The sequence below is a fragment of the Rhododendron vialii genome, chromosome 2a (genome assembly GCF_030253575.1).
Source record: "Rhododendron vialii isolate Sample 1 chromosome 2a, ASM3025357v1".
Taxonomy (NCBI): Eukaryota; Viridiplantae; Streptophyta; class Magnoliopsida; order Ericales; family Ericaceae; genus Rhododendron; species Rhododendron vialii.
Genome location: NC_080558.1, coordinates 15187041 through 15205826, shown reverse-complemented (window position 1 = coordinate 15205826; position 18786 = coordinate 15187041). Strand labels below are relative to the sequence as shown.

The 18786-nt window shown below is 39.7% G+C and overlaps 1 protein-coding gene across 1 annotated transcript; it reads right to left on the bottom strand.

Moving 5' to 3' along the window:
* Window positions 1-3013: 3013 nt before the first annotated feature.
* On the bottom strand, window positions 3014-4456 carry LOC131314415 (acyl-CoA--sterol O-acyltransferase 1-like). Its single transcript, XM_058343020.1, has one exon. The coding sequence runs from the start codon at window positions 4386-4388 to the stop codon at window positions 3198-3200; it is 1191 nt and encodes a 396-aa protein (XP_058199003.1). The 5' UTR covers window positions 4389-4456; the 3' UTR covers window positions 3014-3197.
* Between the last annotated feature and the right edge of the window lie 14330 nt (window positions 4457-18786).

Sequence of the window (18786 nt, the reverse complement as noted above, 5' to 3'; positions counted from 1 at the left end):
ACAAATAATATAATCCATGTGTATTTTTTGTTATTAAGATGATAAAGTAACACATACAAGGTATTATGTATATTTTTGTCACACATATAACGTTACTTGTATATATGTATTTGTGAGACAAAGTAATACATATAGGGTTATTTTTTATTTTGCATGTGGCCTATATAATGTTAGAGCATCCACAATGGGAATAATCAACACCAATAACCAAAATGTGTCACATCCGCATTTGATTATCTATTTAGTTCATAATCAAACTTAACAATCTATATCCTTACATTGGTTATTTTTGCATCCTTAACCAACAACCCACCCCCTACCCCCCCCCCCCCCCCCCCCTCGGCCCCCCCCCCCCCCCCCCCCCCACAATACACAATGCACATATGTTCAATCGCAAATGAGTTCTAATCACGCACTCGACCACACCAAATTATTTGTTTCGATGAGACGTTCAAATGTAGGGTGTTTTTGAGTTATTGAGTTTTGAGTTTAGTTATTGAGTTTTGGTTATTAGTAAAAGTTGTTAAGTATGGTTATGGAATGGATGAAATTTGGTTATTTGCTAACTTTGCTTATTACAATGTGAGTATTTTTTTTAGCATTGTTGTTAAGTTTGCTTATGCACACTCATTTACTTATTACACTGGAGATGCTCTAAGCTCCTTGTGTTATTTTGATTGGCTTGTTAATAGATTTTGTGTTGGTGCTAAAAGCTTTTGTTTGCAAGCTGAAATGAAATCTACACATTTAAGGAATATTCAAATTGGTTACTCAGACTTGTACATTATCAACTAGAGATACATAAATTGACACAAAGAACATTATCTATTGTTTTATTTTATAGAGAGAAAAAGATTATATTAAATTAAATATTATTATCTATTGCCTTTTTAGAATAGACACGAACTAAATTAACACAGATAACATTCTCTGTTATTTTTTTGAGAGAAAAATATAGGCACAAATAATATTATTTGTTGCTTTTTTAGAATATATAGCAAATAAATTAATACATGTAACAATATTTGTTGATTTATTTAAAAAATCAATACATTGGCACAAATGATATTATATGTAAATTTATTATAGAGAAAAAAAATAAATTGACAGAGAGAACGTTATCTTTTTATTTTTGAAGAATATAGAGAGAATAATTAGGAGAACATTATCTGTCATCATCATAAAATCAAAGTTGAAACTTAAAGTTTGACTATCTTATGATGTTGGTTGGACATCATTACAAAACCAGTCGAGAGCATCGCGAAACCATGCATGGCGTTGGGAATAGAATGGAAATGTCAAAAAAGAAAGGACATGAGAATCGATTTCTTTTTCTTGTTACGAAATTGAATAATCACATTGTGTTGATTGGTCCCCAATGGTGTTAGCTTTGGCTTTCATGTGATGACAAGAACATACTAAAAAAGGAACAACTTGAAAGTCAGGCACTTGGAACACAAATGGGGCATTACATAGAGGACGACTGTGACTTCCCAGGAAAAAGCTTTAATGAGAGACGAAGAAGAGCAAAGGGGGACGTTACATAAAGGAAGAGGATAGGGACGTGGACGATCGAGTTAGAGGGCGGGGACGAGGAGTTAAAGGTCAACAAGAGACAGAGCAACAAGGACAAGGCAGAGGAGCAGGACAAGGTCAAGGATAAGGATGAGGCAGGGGGTTTGATGTGAGCCAAGTAATTAAGAGATTATCTCATCTTTGTTTTTTTTTATTGTTTTGCCTATAAATAGGCTTGTAATCTGTACGTATTATAAAAATGTGAGTTTAGTGAGCAAAAGATAGAGATGTGAGAAGTGTGAATATTATTATGTGTGAATATTTCCTCCTCCTATCAGATCTGTATATGTATGTATATATATATGATCAAGTGATAGAGAGTGTCGAAAAGAATGAAATTTTACAACATGCTCGGAATTTGCAGAGAAATGAAGGTGTTCGATCTCTTTGCGAATTTCTCAACTTGAAAAGTTTATCACTACTAGAAAAGAGTGAGTGAGTGTGGAAAAAATGTGGATAATTATGGAGAAGAGAGAAACTACAACTACAAATATATACAACAAAGACAGATTATTACCAAATTCATAACTAGATATATATTGAACTTAAAACAAAGATCACAAACATAACCGCTGCAAACAAGAAACACACTAACATCTATCTATTCTATTTATAAAGGGAGAGCACCATTTAGTGCTATAAAGCTGTATGGATTTTTTTCAATTCCAAAATAGTCCCTCAAGAAGTAGCTAGCTTATTACGCTTCAAATGTTCCAAGCCATATGCCATGGGAAAGACAGAACAGTAAACAAAAAAAAAAAAAAAACTACCCACGCGCTAGGCCACTACAAGTGCTGCTCCACTATTTTTGGGTTTGCAGTGCTGCCATTCAGGCTCCGTTTATTTTGACGTAAAATATTTTTGTGGAAAATATTTTACCCATTTTACTTTGTTTGGTTAGATAAATGACAAGTAAAATATTTTTGGATGTAAAATGATTTCCATCATAAGGCGTAAAATGACTTGCGGTTGTGATGGCCGTAAATCATTTTACGATACTGGATTGAGATGCCCGCTTCACCCAATCACCCATTGCTGACAATTAAGTGCACGAATGGCCACCGGCCCACCAGGCATCATCTGAGACTTTTGCATGATTCTACATGGAAGCAAACCACCACTCACTCACTCTCTCTCTCTCTCTCTCTCTCTCTTCAATGAACTGAATTTGTATCCTCTCTCTCTACAGGCCCAAGACAATTGACACCCAAGCATCTCTCCCTGTATATATGAACTTGTATATATTTGTCCCAGACAACCCACTTCGAAGCCCCTGCTCCGTGAGAAACGTTTTTATCGGAACAAATCATTTTTTTTCTACTCATTTACCAAACAGCCACAAATAGAAGTTCAACTATCATTTTACCTGTAAATGATTTTTCATAAAAATATTTTTCGATATAAAATATTTTACATCAAAACAAACGGAGCCTCACATACATAGTGTGTGTCATCCCTCTAGTAATCATAAAGTACATGAGCCTCAACACAACGGTAGAGAAAAGCTTGCGACACCACGTGGTGAAGCTCAAGAACACCGAATAATTACAAGAAATTGCCGAATAATTATTGAACTCCTGGGATGGGGAGATCTTTAATTCCCATTCCATTCAAACTGTAAACTAATACGTACAACTTTTGACAACACCAGCAACAACGTCCTTCACAAACGCTCCCAACACCGCATACTCTTCAGATGCTCTGAAGTAAATTTTGCACCTCAACAACTGCGGAATAAACAGCCAAAACCCGGTAACCATCACGAATCCGACGCTCATCGGCGTTGAGATCAACCGAGGCAACCGCCACCTGTCCTTAACCACCTTCTTGATCCAAATCTCCGCCACCACGCACGCCCCGTGGAGAAGAAAGAACCGTGTGACCTCCCACGTCGGCTGCAGGCGGCCCATGTAGTAGAATATAATCTCGTGCATTAGGGCCGAGACTACGAACGTGCACATGACGGCCGGAAGCGACGCCCACTTCCGGCCTATGACTTGCGCCCATATGCATAGCGTGGGCTCGTATACGGTGGAACGCAGGGATCGGGATGCAACGAGGTTCCATCTCCTGCCCCAGAAGTTCTGGACAGAGGTCGAGAGGTGCGGCTTGTCGAATTGCGGCTCAAGCTCTAGCCCGAATAGGGCTTGAGCCGCGGCTGCTGCAGTGGCTAGTAAGATTTCCAACGTGAAGTAGATGTGGAAGCAGTAACTGACCCACATGACATTTGGGTGTATGTGGTCACTATACTCGTAAAAAGGCCAAAACAAGGCTAGAAAAACAACCTTTATAGCATAACTCCAAATCGATGTGTTTCCATTTTGTGTGATTCTGGGATTTGGATTTTCTCTATTATGACCTTTTGGAGGTGGGTTTTGGCTATGGTGGCCATCTTGATCTAATGGATATGGGTTGTCTCTATTTTGAGATGTCAGTGAATTTTCTAGATTTGCATGGGATTTCGGAGGTGGGTTTTGTTGGATCCTGATAGGGAAACAAGCAATAGCAGTGAAATGGGGGAGAGAGAGAGAAGGGTGGGAGAGAGGGCCTTTGCCAAAGGCAAGGAGGAGGAGTTTGAAATTGGAAAGCCAGGCTATGGCGAAAGCGGTGGGGCCACAAAGGTTGACGGAGTGAAGTTTGAGAGGAAGGGCAAAGAAGAGAGAGACAATAGGGATGATTGAGAGAAGCCTGGGCATACCTTTTGGGATGAACTTGGCTGAAAAATAGCAGTAGCATAAAGAGACAACTACTGAAATCCATACCTTAATGAAGTTGCTGATCTCCCTCTCTAAGGTGTAGCTTGGGTAGTGCATCTCTCTCTCTCTCTCTCTCTCTCTCTCTCTCTCTCTCTCTCTCTCTCTCTCTTGATATTTCAAATATTATTAAGTGTTCTCTCATCCGATACCCTCTCACGTGTAGATGTAATTAGCTAGGTCTGTCATGTGTGGCTATTTTTTGGATCCTATCATCGTAAAGACTTTTTTGAGTTTGTCAACGTAAAGAGACTTGATTTAATTTTTCTTATAAATTTTGGGTTAAAATGGGCCCATTCTGATACTACGCAAAAATTTTATATTCAACTCAAAATTAATTGACCACGAGTAAAGATGTCTCAAATGTGATTAAGTGATCTCTCATTCTATATTCAAACAATGTGGGATAACTATTCTAACACTGTATAAGTGGTTGGTAATTAAATGGTCCCTCATCAAAGGAATCCCTGTGGACCATGTAATTACCAACCACTTATACAGTGTTAGAATAGTTATCCCACATTGTTTGAAACTACAACAAATTACATCATTCCCGACTAACATTAACGACCAAAAACGATTTAGTCGCTGAAAATATAGGAATTAGCGACTAAATAAATTTAGTCGGAGAATGTGCGCACATTTAGGGTGCGTTTGGTAACCTTTTCAGTTTTTAAAAAATTAGAAATACAAACAGGGTTTTTGTTTTCATAAAAACAAAAACAAGAAATATATTTGGTAATAATCTTTTTGAAAACAACGAAAACTGAAAACACAAACATGTTTGGTAGTATCATTTTTGTTTTTGTTTTTATTCTTCAAATTGAATGAAATTAGAAGAATTGAAAGAAAAAAGTTCCACATACAAACAATTAACAAAAATAAGAAACATGTTTACTTAAACCAAAACTCAAATCCATCAATCGCATACAAATGATGTTCACTTTGAGTTCAAACCTCAAATAAGGGTAACAGTTTTAAATAATGATAATTACATTTGCAGTGGTATCATCCACTATGATTCATGCTAGCCCAAATTTGTTCAGCAATCCGATCACGAGCATTGGACATACGACGGAGTTGTCCACGAGTGATATCAATCTCAACTGAATTTTGAGAACTACTCCCGCTAGCTCTTTGACATTGTCTCATCACCATGTTCTCTTGGTTATATTCTATGAATAGATCATCATTGTTATCATGCATCCTAATCCAATTGTGAACCGTACAACAAACTGTGGGAATATACTTTTGTACTCAAACACTATACGGTGGCATTTGCTTCAATATAGGAAATCGAGCTTTTAGCACTCTAAAACATCGCTCGATAACATTACGTAAAGACGAATGACGAAAGTTAAACCACTCTTCTATCTTTTTTGGTCGTCGGCCATGCCCACGGAAATTGTTCAAATGGTACCTCTCTCCTCGATACGGTGATAAAAAAACCCGGCATATTAGTGTAACCCGAATCCACGACATAGTATTTACCTGCAAGTCATATTATCCATTAGCCTAAGCAATGAATTGATAATAAGATTAAGTTGTAACAAGTTTCTAGTTTACCTTCCGGAGGCTTGGGAAATCCCATGGTAGGACTATTCACACATTCTAAAAAGACCCTCGAGTTATTAGCAGTTTCCTCCCAACTGATAGGTGCGTAAATACGCTTTTTTACGCCCTATAACTTAAACTTGTTATGTTCATTTAGCGCGTTATTTGAGATTTGATACTTGTTAGTTGTGTTTTAGGACTCTTGGAGTCAATGGTTAACAATTGGAGCTAAAAGCACAATTCATATTTTACCCCAAGTCGATGCTGATTCAATTGATCCAGAAACGTGATCAAACTTATATTGGATAATGTAAAGCAGGCAATCAAATCCCGAACATAATGGAATTTCCGAGTAATATATTGGTGTGGATTTGCATGTGGTGCAAAGGAAAAGACAATTGCATATTTTCTATAATGAGCCAGCCAATATACATTTGGGTTGGCACGTGAAAGATTGGGGCCCAGTATTGGTAAGTTTGTTTCCTCGTTTCTCATGGGTTTTCGGCAACTATTATAAACGGAGGAAAAAGGGCTTTACCAGAAAAAATTATTTGAACGCAAATCAAGAGAAAAAGGTTGCCGACTGCGGAACGGGGCTGCCGACTGCTGCCATGAGGAGGATTGTTCTGATTTTATTTTGCAGCTTAAGAGTACAGTACTTTTTTTCAAAATTCTTTTCTTTTTAAGTTCATGGAGTTTTGTTCATGTATTCACAATTCGGTCAATCGTATCGATTTCTATTCTTTATTAAAGTTATTCGTATGTATTTGTTTAGTATTTGTCTCTCGTTTATTTTCTTTCCCCAGTAATAGAAGCATGATGCAATCTAGCGTTTTCTGCATTTTTTTTTAATAATGAGTGAGTAGTCGTATAGGTAGGGTCACGGGATGATTAACATGTCGTGACCAGTTTGGGCACTACTCTTATTTTCAAACAATGAAAAAACGATTTTAGATTGAAAAAATACTTCCTGTAAGCGAACTCGGGCATTGTTGGAGCCCATGTAAACGGGAGAATATGGGTCCAAAACTCGTTCTCCGCTGCGCATGAGTAAACGGCGACCCTAAGGTTTTGCATCTTACGGGGTATCTTTTTCAATCTAAAATTGAACGTTTTTTTAGAACACTGAATGGAGCAGGTTAATCTGAACTGGTTACGAGTGCTATAAACCCTACGACCGTACCTTCTTTTTAATTATTTAAAAAATCAAACAATTTCTTAGTTTTAGTTAATCTCAGCATCAAACTACAAGGGGTGGCTACCTAAGAGCTAATTTTAATACTACAACTCGAGGTTCCACAACACACACTTTACCGTCCTTAGTGGATTCGATTCCGATCTTACCGGATATTGTGGTTAGTCGGTTTCAACCCTACGCTTGGGGCAATCCATTATTTTAGGTCTAGGAATCGGTCAAGCATTTTTGGCGCCGTTGCCGGGGACAGTAACGTGTATTAAGAATTCGGGTAGTTTTTTTTGTTTTTTTTATTTTTTATTTTAGTTGTTTCGAGTCAACATAGGTAAAGTTAAGCAATCCTCCATTATAAGAAAGCAATCACCTTTAAGCCTAAGTACTACCGAGACAATACCAGGCATCTCGTAGCCATTGAGAGAGTGCCGAGAGTAACTGTGGAGAAAGAGTCTTTCAGTAGTGTGTCTTTTGATATCGGTGGCCTCTTCGTTGATTTAATAATCGAACCACCGATGGCAGAGGCACAAAAGTTGATGCGTGAGCTCATGCATCCTGAGAGGATCACTCATCTCGGACCAATAGTTTTGCCAACCGAGACGGTGGAGGCACGTAATGCCTTCACCATAAAATCTGGTATGCATAATGTCCTTCCCCTTTTCTACGAGAAGGAGGATGAGGATCCGTATGACCATATCCGCTATTTCGAGCGGTTGGTGTGCACCCTTGCCACCACTGCCTAGTGGGAGAATACTTACCTTAAGCTTTTCTCGTTCTCACTTAAGGACAATTCGGATAAGTGGTTGCGAATGCAGAAGCCACAGTCTCTCACGACGTGGACTTTCCGAGATCTATTTTATAAGAAATACTTCTCAGAGAGTAAATCGAAGTACATGACTCGCCAAGTCCAGTAGTATAAGCAGAAAGAGAGCGAGTCGTTTTTAAGGTACTGTGAGCGGTTCAAGGACTTCTTGTTGTCCTTACCGCATCATGGATTTGTGAAATACCAGTTGGTGTCATTTTTCTATTTGGGTTTGAATATTGCGGCGACCCAACAACTTGAGTACCTTTGTAAGGAGGAGGATTTTCTAGACAAGTCCCCAGACGATGCGTGAGACTTCCTAGATGAGTTGGCCGAGAAACACCGAAATTGGGAACCTTCCGAACTCGGTGATAGGGCCATGGTTGCTCAGGGACCCGGTAGGTCTGGCATTTTCCCTTCAAGTGTGCAAGAGTACAATGTCCGGTCTCAGCTAGACAATATGGCTAAACAGTTAGAGGATTTGAAATTTAAGCAAGTCCATCAGGTAAATGAGTTGAGAGTCGAGGAGGTGTGTGTGTGTTATGTGAGGGTTCGGGGCATTTAGTCACTGCCTGCCCCGCGTTTCCCATTGTTAAAGACGCTTACCATAGTAATCAAGCTGAGGTGAACGCAATTAGCCAGCGTTGGAACCCGTATTCAAATACCTACAATTCAGGGTGGGCTCAAAATCCATTTCTGAGTTGGAGGGATCAAAAAGCTCCATTGCAATCCCAGGCACCACCTCAACCACAAGTTTAGCAATTCCGACTTTCTCAAGGCCAAATGACTCAGTTCCGTTACTCACCTCAACAGCAGCAGGGGTTCAATCCTCATCTTTTGGACCACCCCCTGGCATTAACCATCCCCTGCGGGATAAGCAGACTGATGAGATGATGAAGACTCTCATGCAGGCTCAAATTAGCTTTACTAAGCTAACCAAGTAGGCAATTGGTTACATTAGGACCCAATTGACCCAGTTAACGGTGGCAGCTGGACAAGTCCAGCAGGAGAAGGGAAGGTTTACTTCTCAACCTCAAGTCAATGCCGCCAGTACTCATTTTGCGGGCGATTCTTCAAGCTCGAGTGATTTGAACTGCAGTCTGGAAGAGGCTAAGTCGATCACCACTCTTAGAAGTGGGAAGGTGATCAACAAGGATATTCCTCCAAAGCAAAATCGGTTCCACCCCTGGTGCCAGTAGTTGCACCAGCAGTTATCCCAGACTTGGGAAGTGTTCCTGAGGAAGAGAAAGAGTCGGAGTCTCCTGAAGTGGTGGTGCCTGCTCCTACAGCCCCCACGACTCCATCGCCACCCATTGCTCCATACCCCTATCGCTTGGTGGCGATACCCAAAGTCAATGTGAACTTTCAGATGCTTGAGTTATTCAAGAAAATTCAATTTTCTATCTCCTTGATGGAAGTCATTGACGCCATTCCTCAGTTTGCGAAGGTTTTGAAGGATCCGTATACTTCAAAACGGATGACTAAAAGTCAGGACAAAGTGCTCCTGACGGAGCAAGTGAGCTCCATTCTTCGGGCCGATATCCCAATCAAGAGTAAAGACCCTGGTTGTCCCGTCATCCCTATAGCTATCGTAGGCCAAAAGTTCGATAAGGCTTTGTTGGATTTAGGAGCAAGTGTCAACTTTCTACCATATTCAATGTACTTGAAGCTAAGCCTAGGCGATCTGAGAGCCACACCGGTCACGCTACAATTGGTTGATCGAAGTGTGAGAATTCCAAAAGGGGTGGTGGAGGATGTTCTAATCCAAGTGGGCGAGTTCCTTTTTCCAGTCGACTTCATTGTCCTGGACACATGCCCAATTCCGAAGGTCTTCGAGAAAACTCCTATCATCCTTGACCATCCTTTCCTAGCCACCTTTAGTGCCGTCATGAACTGCAAAACTGGACAAGTCCAATTCTCGTTTGGGGACTTGAAAATGGAGATGAATGTGTTCAATGTGGATAGTCGAGTCAAGGATGATGAGAAAGTATATAAGGTGAGTTTGATCGACACGTTGGTTTAGAAGCATGTCGATAGTATTTTGTATAAGGATCCTCTAGAAATAGCCTTAACTGCCAAGGAGGCGTCATTCTTAGATTCTCTAGAGGTAGGGAGTTTGATGGAGATGCTTGCAGTCAAGGAGGTGTGTGGCACCTCTTGGGACCCAATTCTTGAGCCGCTGGGCGCCCCATCGTCTTAAGTTCCGATGGGTAGCTTTTGCGTACCACTCTCTTTACTGAGAAGTGGATTCGGCCCCTAGCAATAGGGGTACCCATCATTGACTTGGGTTTTATAACTTCACATGCTGCTATTAAAATAAGGATCGTGTGCCCAGCTCCGATTAGTAAGGACAATTTTGTGTCGGTGACATTGAATTTTACTAAGTTCTTTTGCTTTTGGCACAATCCATGTATAATTGTCTTTTACTTCGTTGTTCTTTTATTTCTTGTTTTTATTTCATTTTTCTTGTATTTCTTGTTAAGAAAAAGAAAAATCCAAAAAAAAAGAGAAAAATTTAAAATAGAAACAAAAATAGCATAATAGTCTTGTAGAGCTACATGTCCCTTGCCCCACCGGCGAGGGATGGGGAGAAAAGTATGACATGTTGATCGCGTGAAGATTTGGTGGAGTATTTTTTTTTTTTTTATCTTTGGGAACCCGAATAACATGAGCCGGGCGGAACTAATGTCTTTTATTTTGTGTTGTGGGACTAGCAAACTGCAGGTTCAACACTTCAAGTTGGGGGATGACTTCCACTTTTTCTTTTGCCTTATCTTTTGTTGCTCCTACATGAGGTGATATCTCTCCTCTCTTTCTCCGACTTGTCTTTTCTTTTTCTATGTTTGAGCCGTCACTAAGGACAATGCTGTTTTAAGTTGGGGGATGAGTCACTTTGCTTTTTGTTAAAAAAAAAAGTTAATTAAAAAATATTTGTTGGATCCTTTCTACTTGAGACTTAGAGATTGAAATGTTTACTTGTTGATTGCTCGTGCTGAGAATCTGTAGGCATTCCTTGAATATTTATGTTGCATGGTAGTTCTTTTTGCTAGCTTGGCGATAGAAATTTATCTTGGCATACACTCTTAGCATCTTTGCACTGCACATTTCTTGGACCTTGACTGCTTGTGAATTGTGACTTGAGTGCTTTCAATGGCTAAATTAGTAGAGACTTATACCCATGTGAGCTTTAGTACCTTACCTTCCTTTGGAGTGGTGTTATATAAACTCTTTTGTTTGTCATTAAAAAAAAGAAGCTTAATTGTTGTCGATCTCATTATCTTTGTCGTCAAATATTGGGATTTAATGCATGCCTATTATTTCTTCTTTTGGGAATGGAAAGTTACATGGTTGTATTAGCCTTAGGAGATGATAGTAGGCCAGTTTTGTACTTTGAGCCGGTTTGTTTCTTTTTCTTAAACACTTATCCCTTGCAAGTCACATTGAGCCTCTTGCATGAGCCTTTTTCTTGTTAAGTTTCACCAACCATATCGTGTCTTGAGAATGACAAGTTAATTGTGAAGGTTAATTTTTGAAGAGAATGGAGAAAGTGTATTTGAGAAAGATGTACTTGAAATGTGGTGTGTTCTTCCCCATAACTAAAAAGAATAAAATTGAGAAAATAGTATAAAAAAAAAAAAGGAAAAAAATAGAACTTGAATGAAAAAGGGGAAGACACCCATGCATTTATTTGAAGAAAAAAACGTGTGAACTTCATTGGGGAATTGTGTGAAGGGTGAAAAATAAGAGAGATGTGGCGGAGTTGAAAAGAATGATAATAGGGTGCATATTGTTACACTTGCCCTTCGTTGTTTTAGCCTATTCTCGGACACTTATGATTTATCATAACCTTTGAAGTACTTTTCCCTACCCAACGATATAACCGAATAAAAGTCCTATTTGATCTTAGGAGCAATGAGTTGTGGATCGATGGATCGATAGTCTTTAATACATGACATTCCATTCATAAGATCGTGTGTCTACTTTAAAAAGCTTTCTTTTCGTGTCTAAGTGTGCGGGGTACTTTGGTTTCATATTGCATAACTTCCGCCCACACACATTGAGAGTTTACTGAATGCACCATGTTTTGAGTGTTTTCTTTTGTTGAGTGCATGACACAGTAAGAATTGAAGTCAAGACTCGGTTTGGAGAGAGTACTTGGTTGTGGTTCACTTGTGATTAAGGTCCTTACTCACACGCGCTAAGCTTGGGTGCCATGATTTATTTCTATGTTTTGATAGCCTCTAGAACTATTTTCACATGTGCTATACTTTTGGCATTGGCGTATCAATGAGTCACATTGCAGGTTTTTGAGTTTCAATTAAAAAGATCCAAGGTGTTTTGCAGGTAATCATTGCTGAAAACCCTCACGAGACTTTACTCGTCATACCGGGGCCACCCAAAGTTTTAAAAGATCTATCTCTTAGTTAGTTGTTTATTTTATTTATTTTTCTTTTCTTTGCTAGGGACTAGCAAAGTGTAAATTAGGGAATGTGATAGGTGCGTAAATACGCCTATTTACGCCGAATAACTTAAACTTGTTATGTTCATTTAGCGCGTTATTTGGAATTTGATACTTGTTAATTGTGTTTTAGGACTCTTTGAACCGATGGTTAACAATTGGAGCTAAAAGCGCAAATCATATTTTACCCCAAGTCAATGCGGATCCAATTGATCCAGAGACGTGATCAAACTTATATTGGATAATGTAAACCTGGCAATCAAATCCATAACATAATGGAATTTCGGAGTAATATATTAGTGTGGATTTGCATGTGGTGCAAATGAAAAGACAATTGCATATTTTCTCTAATAAGCCAGCCAATAAACATTTGGGTTGGCACGTGGAAGATTGGGGCCCAGTATTGGCAAGTTTGTTTCCTCTTTTCTCATTGCTTTTCGGCAACTATTATGAAGGGAGGAAAAGGGTTTCACCAGGAAAAATTATTCGGACACAAATCAAGAGAAAAAGGTTGCCGACTACGGAACGGCGCTGCCGATTACTGCCATGAGGAGGATTGTTCTGATTTTATTTTGCAGCTTTAGAGTACAGTATTTTTCTTCAGAGTTTTTTTCTTTTTAAAGTTTTTGGAGTTTTGTTCAAGTAATCGCAGTTCCGTAAATCGTATCGATTTCTATTCTTTATTAAAGTTTTTCGTTTGTATTTGTTTAGTATTTATCTCTCATTTATTTTCTTTCTCCAATAATAGAAGCATAATGCAATCTAGGATTTCCTGCGTTTCTTTTTTATTAATGAGTGAGTAGTTGAATAGGTAGGGTCACGGGGTGATTAGCACGCCGTGACTAGTTCGGGCACTACTCATATTTTCAAACAATGAAAAAACGATTTTAGATTGGAAAAATACTTCCCGTAGACGAACCCGGACATTGTCGGAGCCCATGTGAACGGGAGAATAGGGTCCAAAACTCATTCTCCGCTGCGCATGAGTAAACGGCAACCCTTAGGTTTTGCATCTTGCGGGGTATATTTTTCAATCTAAAGTTGAACGTTTTTTTAAAAACACTGAATGGAGCAGGTTAATCCGGACTAGTTACGAGTGCTATGAACCCTACAACCATACCTTCTTTTTAATTATTTAAAAAATCAAACAATTTCTTAGTTTTAGTTAATCTCAGCATCAAACTACAATGGGTGACTACCTAGGAGCTAAATTTAATACTACAACCCGAGGTTCCACAGCACACATTTTATCGTCCTTAGTGGAATCAACTCCCGTCTTACCGGATATTGTGCTATGTTGGCTTCAGCCCTACGCTTAGGGTAACTCATTATTTTAGGTCTAAGAATTGATCAAACACCAACCACTTAGTACGTATGTGAACTGCATGTCGAAAGAGCAAGCCGCCATTACATTTTGTGTCGTAACAGTGTGTCGACCATGATATGGTATTTGATTGGATGCCAAAACACTTGCCGATATGTGGGTACTGTCAATCGCTCCAACACAGTCCCAGTTTCAAAAAAACAAGAGGAAAATATAATCACTCAAAGAATACAATGTTTAGTAGAGAGAATGAAGAAAAATATGGGCAACTAGTGGCTGCCTATGCAGCAACAGAATCGACAAAACAGGGGAGGAGAGAAGGTCCTCTCTGGATCTCACATTTCAAATCCTAAAGCATGATGTAGCCTCCTAGGAAAATGAGGCCTTTATGAAATAATGGACCAATGAACAAGAAGGCAATAATGTATTTATAATCTGCAGCACAATAGCATTGTAACATTTGTTGGAAAAAATCCATAAATGAGCAGCACGCACCATAACCGGCCACTAATCCTTACACCACCAAAAACCTCCTAAATGGACCCTGCATAGGAGGATTCTTCCAAAACAATACCTCAAACTCAGCCAACAGAGCAGCAATGCAGCAGAGCAACAATAAAGCACAGACATGGTAATAAAGCATTGTAGACACCCCAATCTGGGCTTCCGAATAATCTTTAAATTCCCCGATGATAAAATAAGAAAACATATACCTTCGAAACTTGGATTGTTACTCCTTTATTACTCCTTCTCTAAACCTCAAGAAACCCCCCCTTCCAAACATATAGGGTGGCCCCCGGTTCAATTGCAAAGAGAAATATGCGTTTGCTTTGTCAAAAATAACTTTTTCCATGATACACTGATGATAAAATGGGCACATATTTCAATGTATAAAACATCTTTGAGTAAAACCAATTGGTTAGAAAGAGAACTCGACAAGCTTTCCAACACTTCAAATCATGCCCAAATCCGAGTTCGGGAGTGTCCGGGGCTCCCCCGTGAAATTCAGTATGCTGTGCTGACACACAATACCGCGCGGCATTTCAAAGCGTCGCGCGGCATTTCAGAAACGCGGCACAGCATTTCAAAAAATTTCAAAAAATCACTCCACCTCACGGGATTTCAATACACCGCTCGGCCTTTTGAAATTTGAAACACCATCAGGAGGAGCGTCTGACAGATTCCCATGCGCGTCAGCAGATTGGCCAGAGCACATTTTCCATGTTTTTTTTCCTTTGGGTGCACTCCAAGCATATTTTTGCCTATAAATACACTCCTCCTCTAGTTGAGAAGTACCACTTCAACTCCAAATAAAGTTATTCTGTCATTTTCTAGACTCTCACACTCTCTTTCTAAAAATACTCTCATTCTTCTTCTCCTCTTAAGTTCAGTAAACTACTAATTTAGGAGGACCTCCACCTCAAAGCATCCAAACAACCTCAAATCCTTCAATCTTCATTCAAGCATTTCAAGTCTACATCAACTTCCATTCCTCCATTTTCAAGCACATCCAAGCTTCGATCAAAAGGTATAAACAAATTCTTTGGGCTAAACCATGTTTAGCTTTGAGGGGAGCCGATCGAGGCCCTTCTCAGTCTTTCTATACTGAGTTTGGGTCTCAAACGAGCTTTATATTCAAAAAGCACAAAAAACAATTTCTACACTGTATATGCTACATTGTGCGGCGTTTTTTAAATATCGCACGGCGTAGTGTATTACACCGTATATTATTTTTTTTATTTTTTTTGTACATATTCTTTCTCATGTTATTTTGTTTAGTCTCTTTATTACTTTTCTATGCGGATACATTCCAAAATCAAATTTCATGTTAAAAGTCTTTTTTTTTTACTTTATTAAATCTTTTAACATTTCAAAAAGCTTTTAACATTGCTTTACATGATAAGATGAACAAAAAGGTCTCATAAATCACTTTTCAGAGATTAAAAAAACTATTTTGCGGACCTATGTTTGTTTTGTCATATAAAAATGAACTGATTCTGGAAAGCGTTGACAGGTACACCACACGGTGGTTTAATCACACCGTGCGATGTATCCGGTCCGTCACGCGGTATTCCATACGATATTGGCAGACTGCTGTAATGCTGTTACTTTATTTTCTGTACATTGTTCATCCATTCATACTGTACAGTTTGCACCACAAGCACGTCAATGTGTTATATTAAACCCTATGTCCCTTTCCCGTACGTATTTTAATCAAAGTTAAGTTTTTCAAACGATATTAAATCCCCCATTAAAATTGTTCAGTAGAGACCGGTCTTTACCGGCGAGCGGGGTGCTTTTCAACAAAATCTTTCTCGTTCGTAACGTGGCTCCCGAACTCAAAGTCTCAACATTTTCGCTAGATTAAAAGCCTTTTTCTCTCAAACAAACTCTCGATTTCTCGGATCATCCATCTCAAAAATCCGAGTGGCGACTCTTCGATCACGCCGGGCGGGGGAGCCCACAGTGGCGACTCCACTAGGGACGATATTGCGGTAATCAAAATTTTAAAAGTTAATACATAAATGAACAATCTTTCAAAAGTCTGTCAAAACAGTACCTCAACGCTGCTGAATAACGGAATGGTAACTTAACAGGATTTCACATCCGACCAATCCGAACTGGGACTTTTACTATTGTTCGCTTGTGTAGTTTTCTCCAAAGTATTGATTAGTGGAGTGAGCCAAGCTTGAAAGGCATTTTCTTTGGGGGATTTAAAATCGTTTGAAAAAAATTTAACTTTGTTTTCTTTTACACTCTGCACCGCACAAGCCTCGCCAGTGTGTTTCGGCAATCTTGCCCGGTTTACCGATGAAAAGCTCTCCCGGGACGTCTTGCAACCCCTCGACAATGATGAGCCATAGTGTTGTTCGACCATTATCTTGTAATACACTTGACATTGAGAGTACATCTTGGCTCTAGTCCAGAAAACCCTTTTGAGACCAAAACCGGCCTTTGCACTTGTACGTAACCGTAGAACCTTTCAAACTAGGACAGGGACCCCTTTACTTTTACTATGTGCCATATCATGCTTACGTGCTCATCTTATATTGTTATGCCTCATGCACATCATACATTCATCACGCACTCATGCAGGCTAGAGGTCAGGCTCCTGCAAACCGGTAGGCTAATCCGCCTTTTAGAATAATTCTAGGTTCCGCGGTCTTTAGAAGGTTGCTAACACCCGATGAAGAGTCGTGCCCCATGGGACGCACGTTGCTTAATACTAATTAGTCCTTAAAATGACGCATTTGAGGAAAATCAATTCTTACTAAGTTTTCAATGCATTTTTCAATCAATTGTTCAAAAAATGAAAAAAAATAAAGAATGAAGAAATGACTTAAGTAATAATGTTGTGATACTTACACCGTTTAGGCTAATAGCGTCATGCCGCTCACGCCGTTCTGGTCACAGTACCGCATCATTTTTACCACGTCATTTCAAAAACAGAAATTGAACCTTTGAAAAAATAATAATTAAGTCTTAGTTTGTTTTGACATCTCTTAAGTTTCGTTATTTATAAAGGCTACATTGTCAAAAGAAACTCTAAGGATCGAGGTAACTTTTTAAGACCGTTTTCTGTGAGTCTAGGAGACTTAAAATCTATGGAGTTTGAGATACCTCTGGTGTTCGTCGTGCCCGAACTACCCCTCTGGTCTAGATCTAGCCTTAGGATGTTCTTGTATCTAGGTTTCGGCAACCTTATTGCTTTGTCTCGGATGGTCAAAATAAGGAGATTGGATTTGGTTCCGAAGCATTCGGAATTTAACCTGCCTAACACGACTTACCCGTGGCTGCTGAAACCCTTGGTACAATCATATTCTAAGTGAGATTTGGAGCTGAGGTAGGTCTTAGATTGTAGACGACATCGACGACATTGCATGGACATGATTCTCAGGCAGAATTTGAGCCACCTTTTTGCTTTACTGTCAGTTCTGAAACATCTGTCACACAAGAAGGACTTCACCCAATTGGAACTGTCCGCAAAGAGAAGCTCAGTCACCGGTGATAATATCTGAAATGGTGGGTCAAGGGAATGAAATAGGGGAAATTAGGCAGGCTATGGTTGACCTAAAAGATCAACTCAGGCAGTCAATTACGAACATAGATGGTCAGCTCAAGTCAGTCGTCGCCGATGTCCAAAAGAACATGACCATGATGTTCGAATCAATGCAAGAAATCAGTGACCGCCTACCAGCCAAATCTACTCCGAGTCCTGAATCATCGCTCACCGGGGATGCGCCCGTCGCTAACCCCCAAGTGGCAGAATTGATTGCCAAGATCAACAAACTCGAGGAATCTATCCTTAAAATAGAAAGGATGGGGAGGGGTGAAATAGACATGGATCGTTTAAGTCTATTTCCCAATGCAAAATTGCCGGAGAAGTTCAAAGGGATGGACTTTGCCAAATTCGATGGGACTACTGATCCAAAAGCCCACTTGCTAGGGTATGTTGGCTCCCTTTCCATGCGAGGGGTCAAAAAAGACGTCATGGCTCAATTGTTCCACGAGTCACTTACTGGCCCGGCTCTACAATAATTCCTTTCCTTGGCACCCTCGAAGAAAAAGACGTGGGAGGACATTGGAATGGCTTTTGTGTCCCAATACGACTTCAACGTTAAGCTGAAAATGACCACCCGAGAATTTGAGAACACCAAAATGGGCGAAAATGAGAGTTTTGCTGACTATGTAAAAAGGTGGAGAGCCAAAGCTGCCCAAATGCACAATAAGCCAGACCTAAAAGAGCAGATGCGTATCATCACTAAAAACCTGCCCAGTGCCTTTGCCCCCAACATGGTTTTGTCGCAATCATCTCCCGATTTTGAATCCTTCTACGATTCTGGATTGGTTGTTGAAGAAGTCATTAGGGATGGAACCCTCGAGAAGAAAGAACCCATCTTAAAAGGCAAGGGATTCCATCCAGACAATGGCGAAGTCCTTTTCGGAAACAGCAATACCTTCCACGTCGGGAACTCCTCAAATGCCTAACCCCTCGAAATAAACGAGATAGCTGATAAACCAACTTGCACCTTCACCCAATTCAGCACACCCCTATCCACACTCTATGAACAGCTCCTCAAAGCCGGTCTCATCAAGCCACTCCTTCCAACTCTTTTACCCCAAAAGCTT

Excerpts from the sequence above, each read along its gene's own strand:
- LOC131314415 (XM_058343020.1), bottom strand. The coding sequence starts at position 4,388 with ATGCACTACCCAAGCTACACCTTAGAGAGGGAGATCAGCAACTTCATT.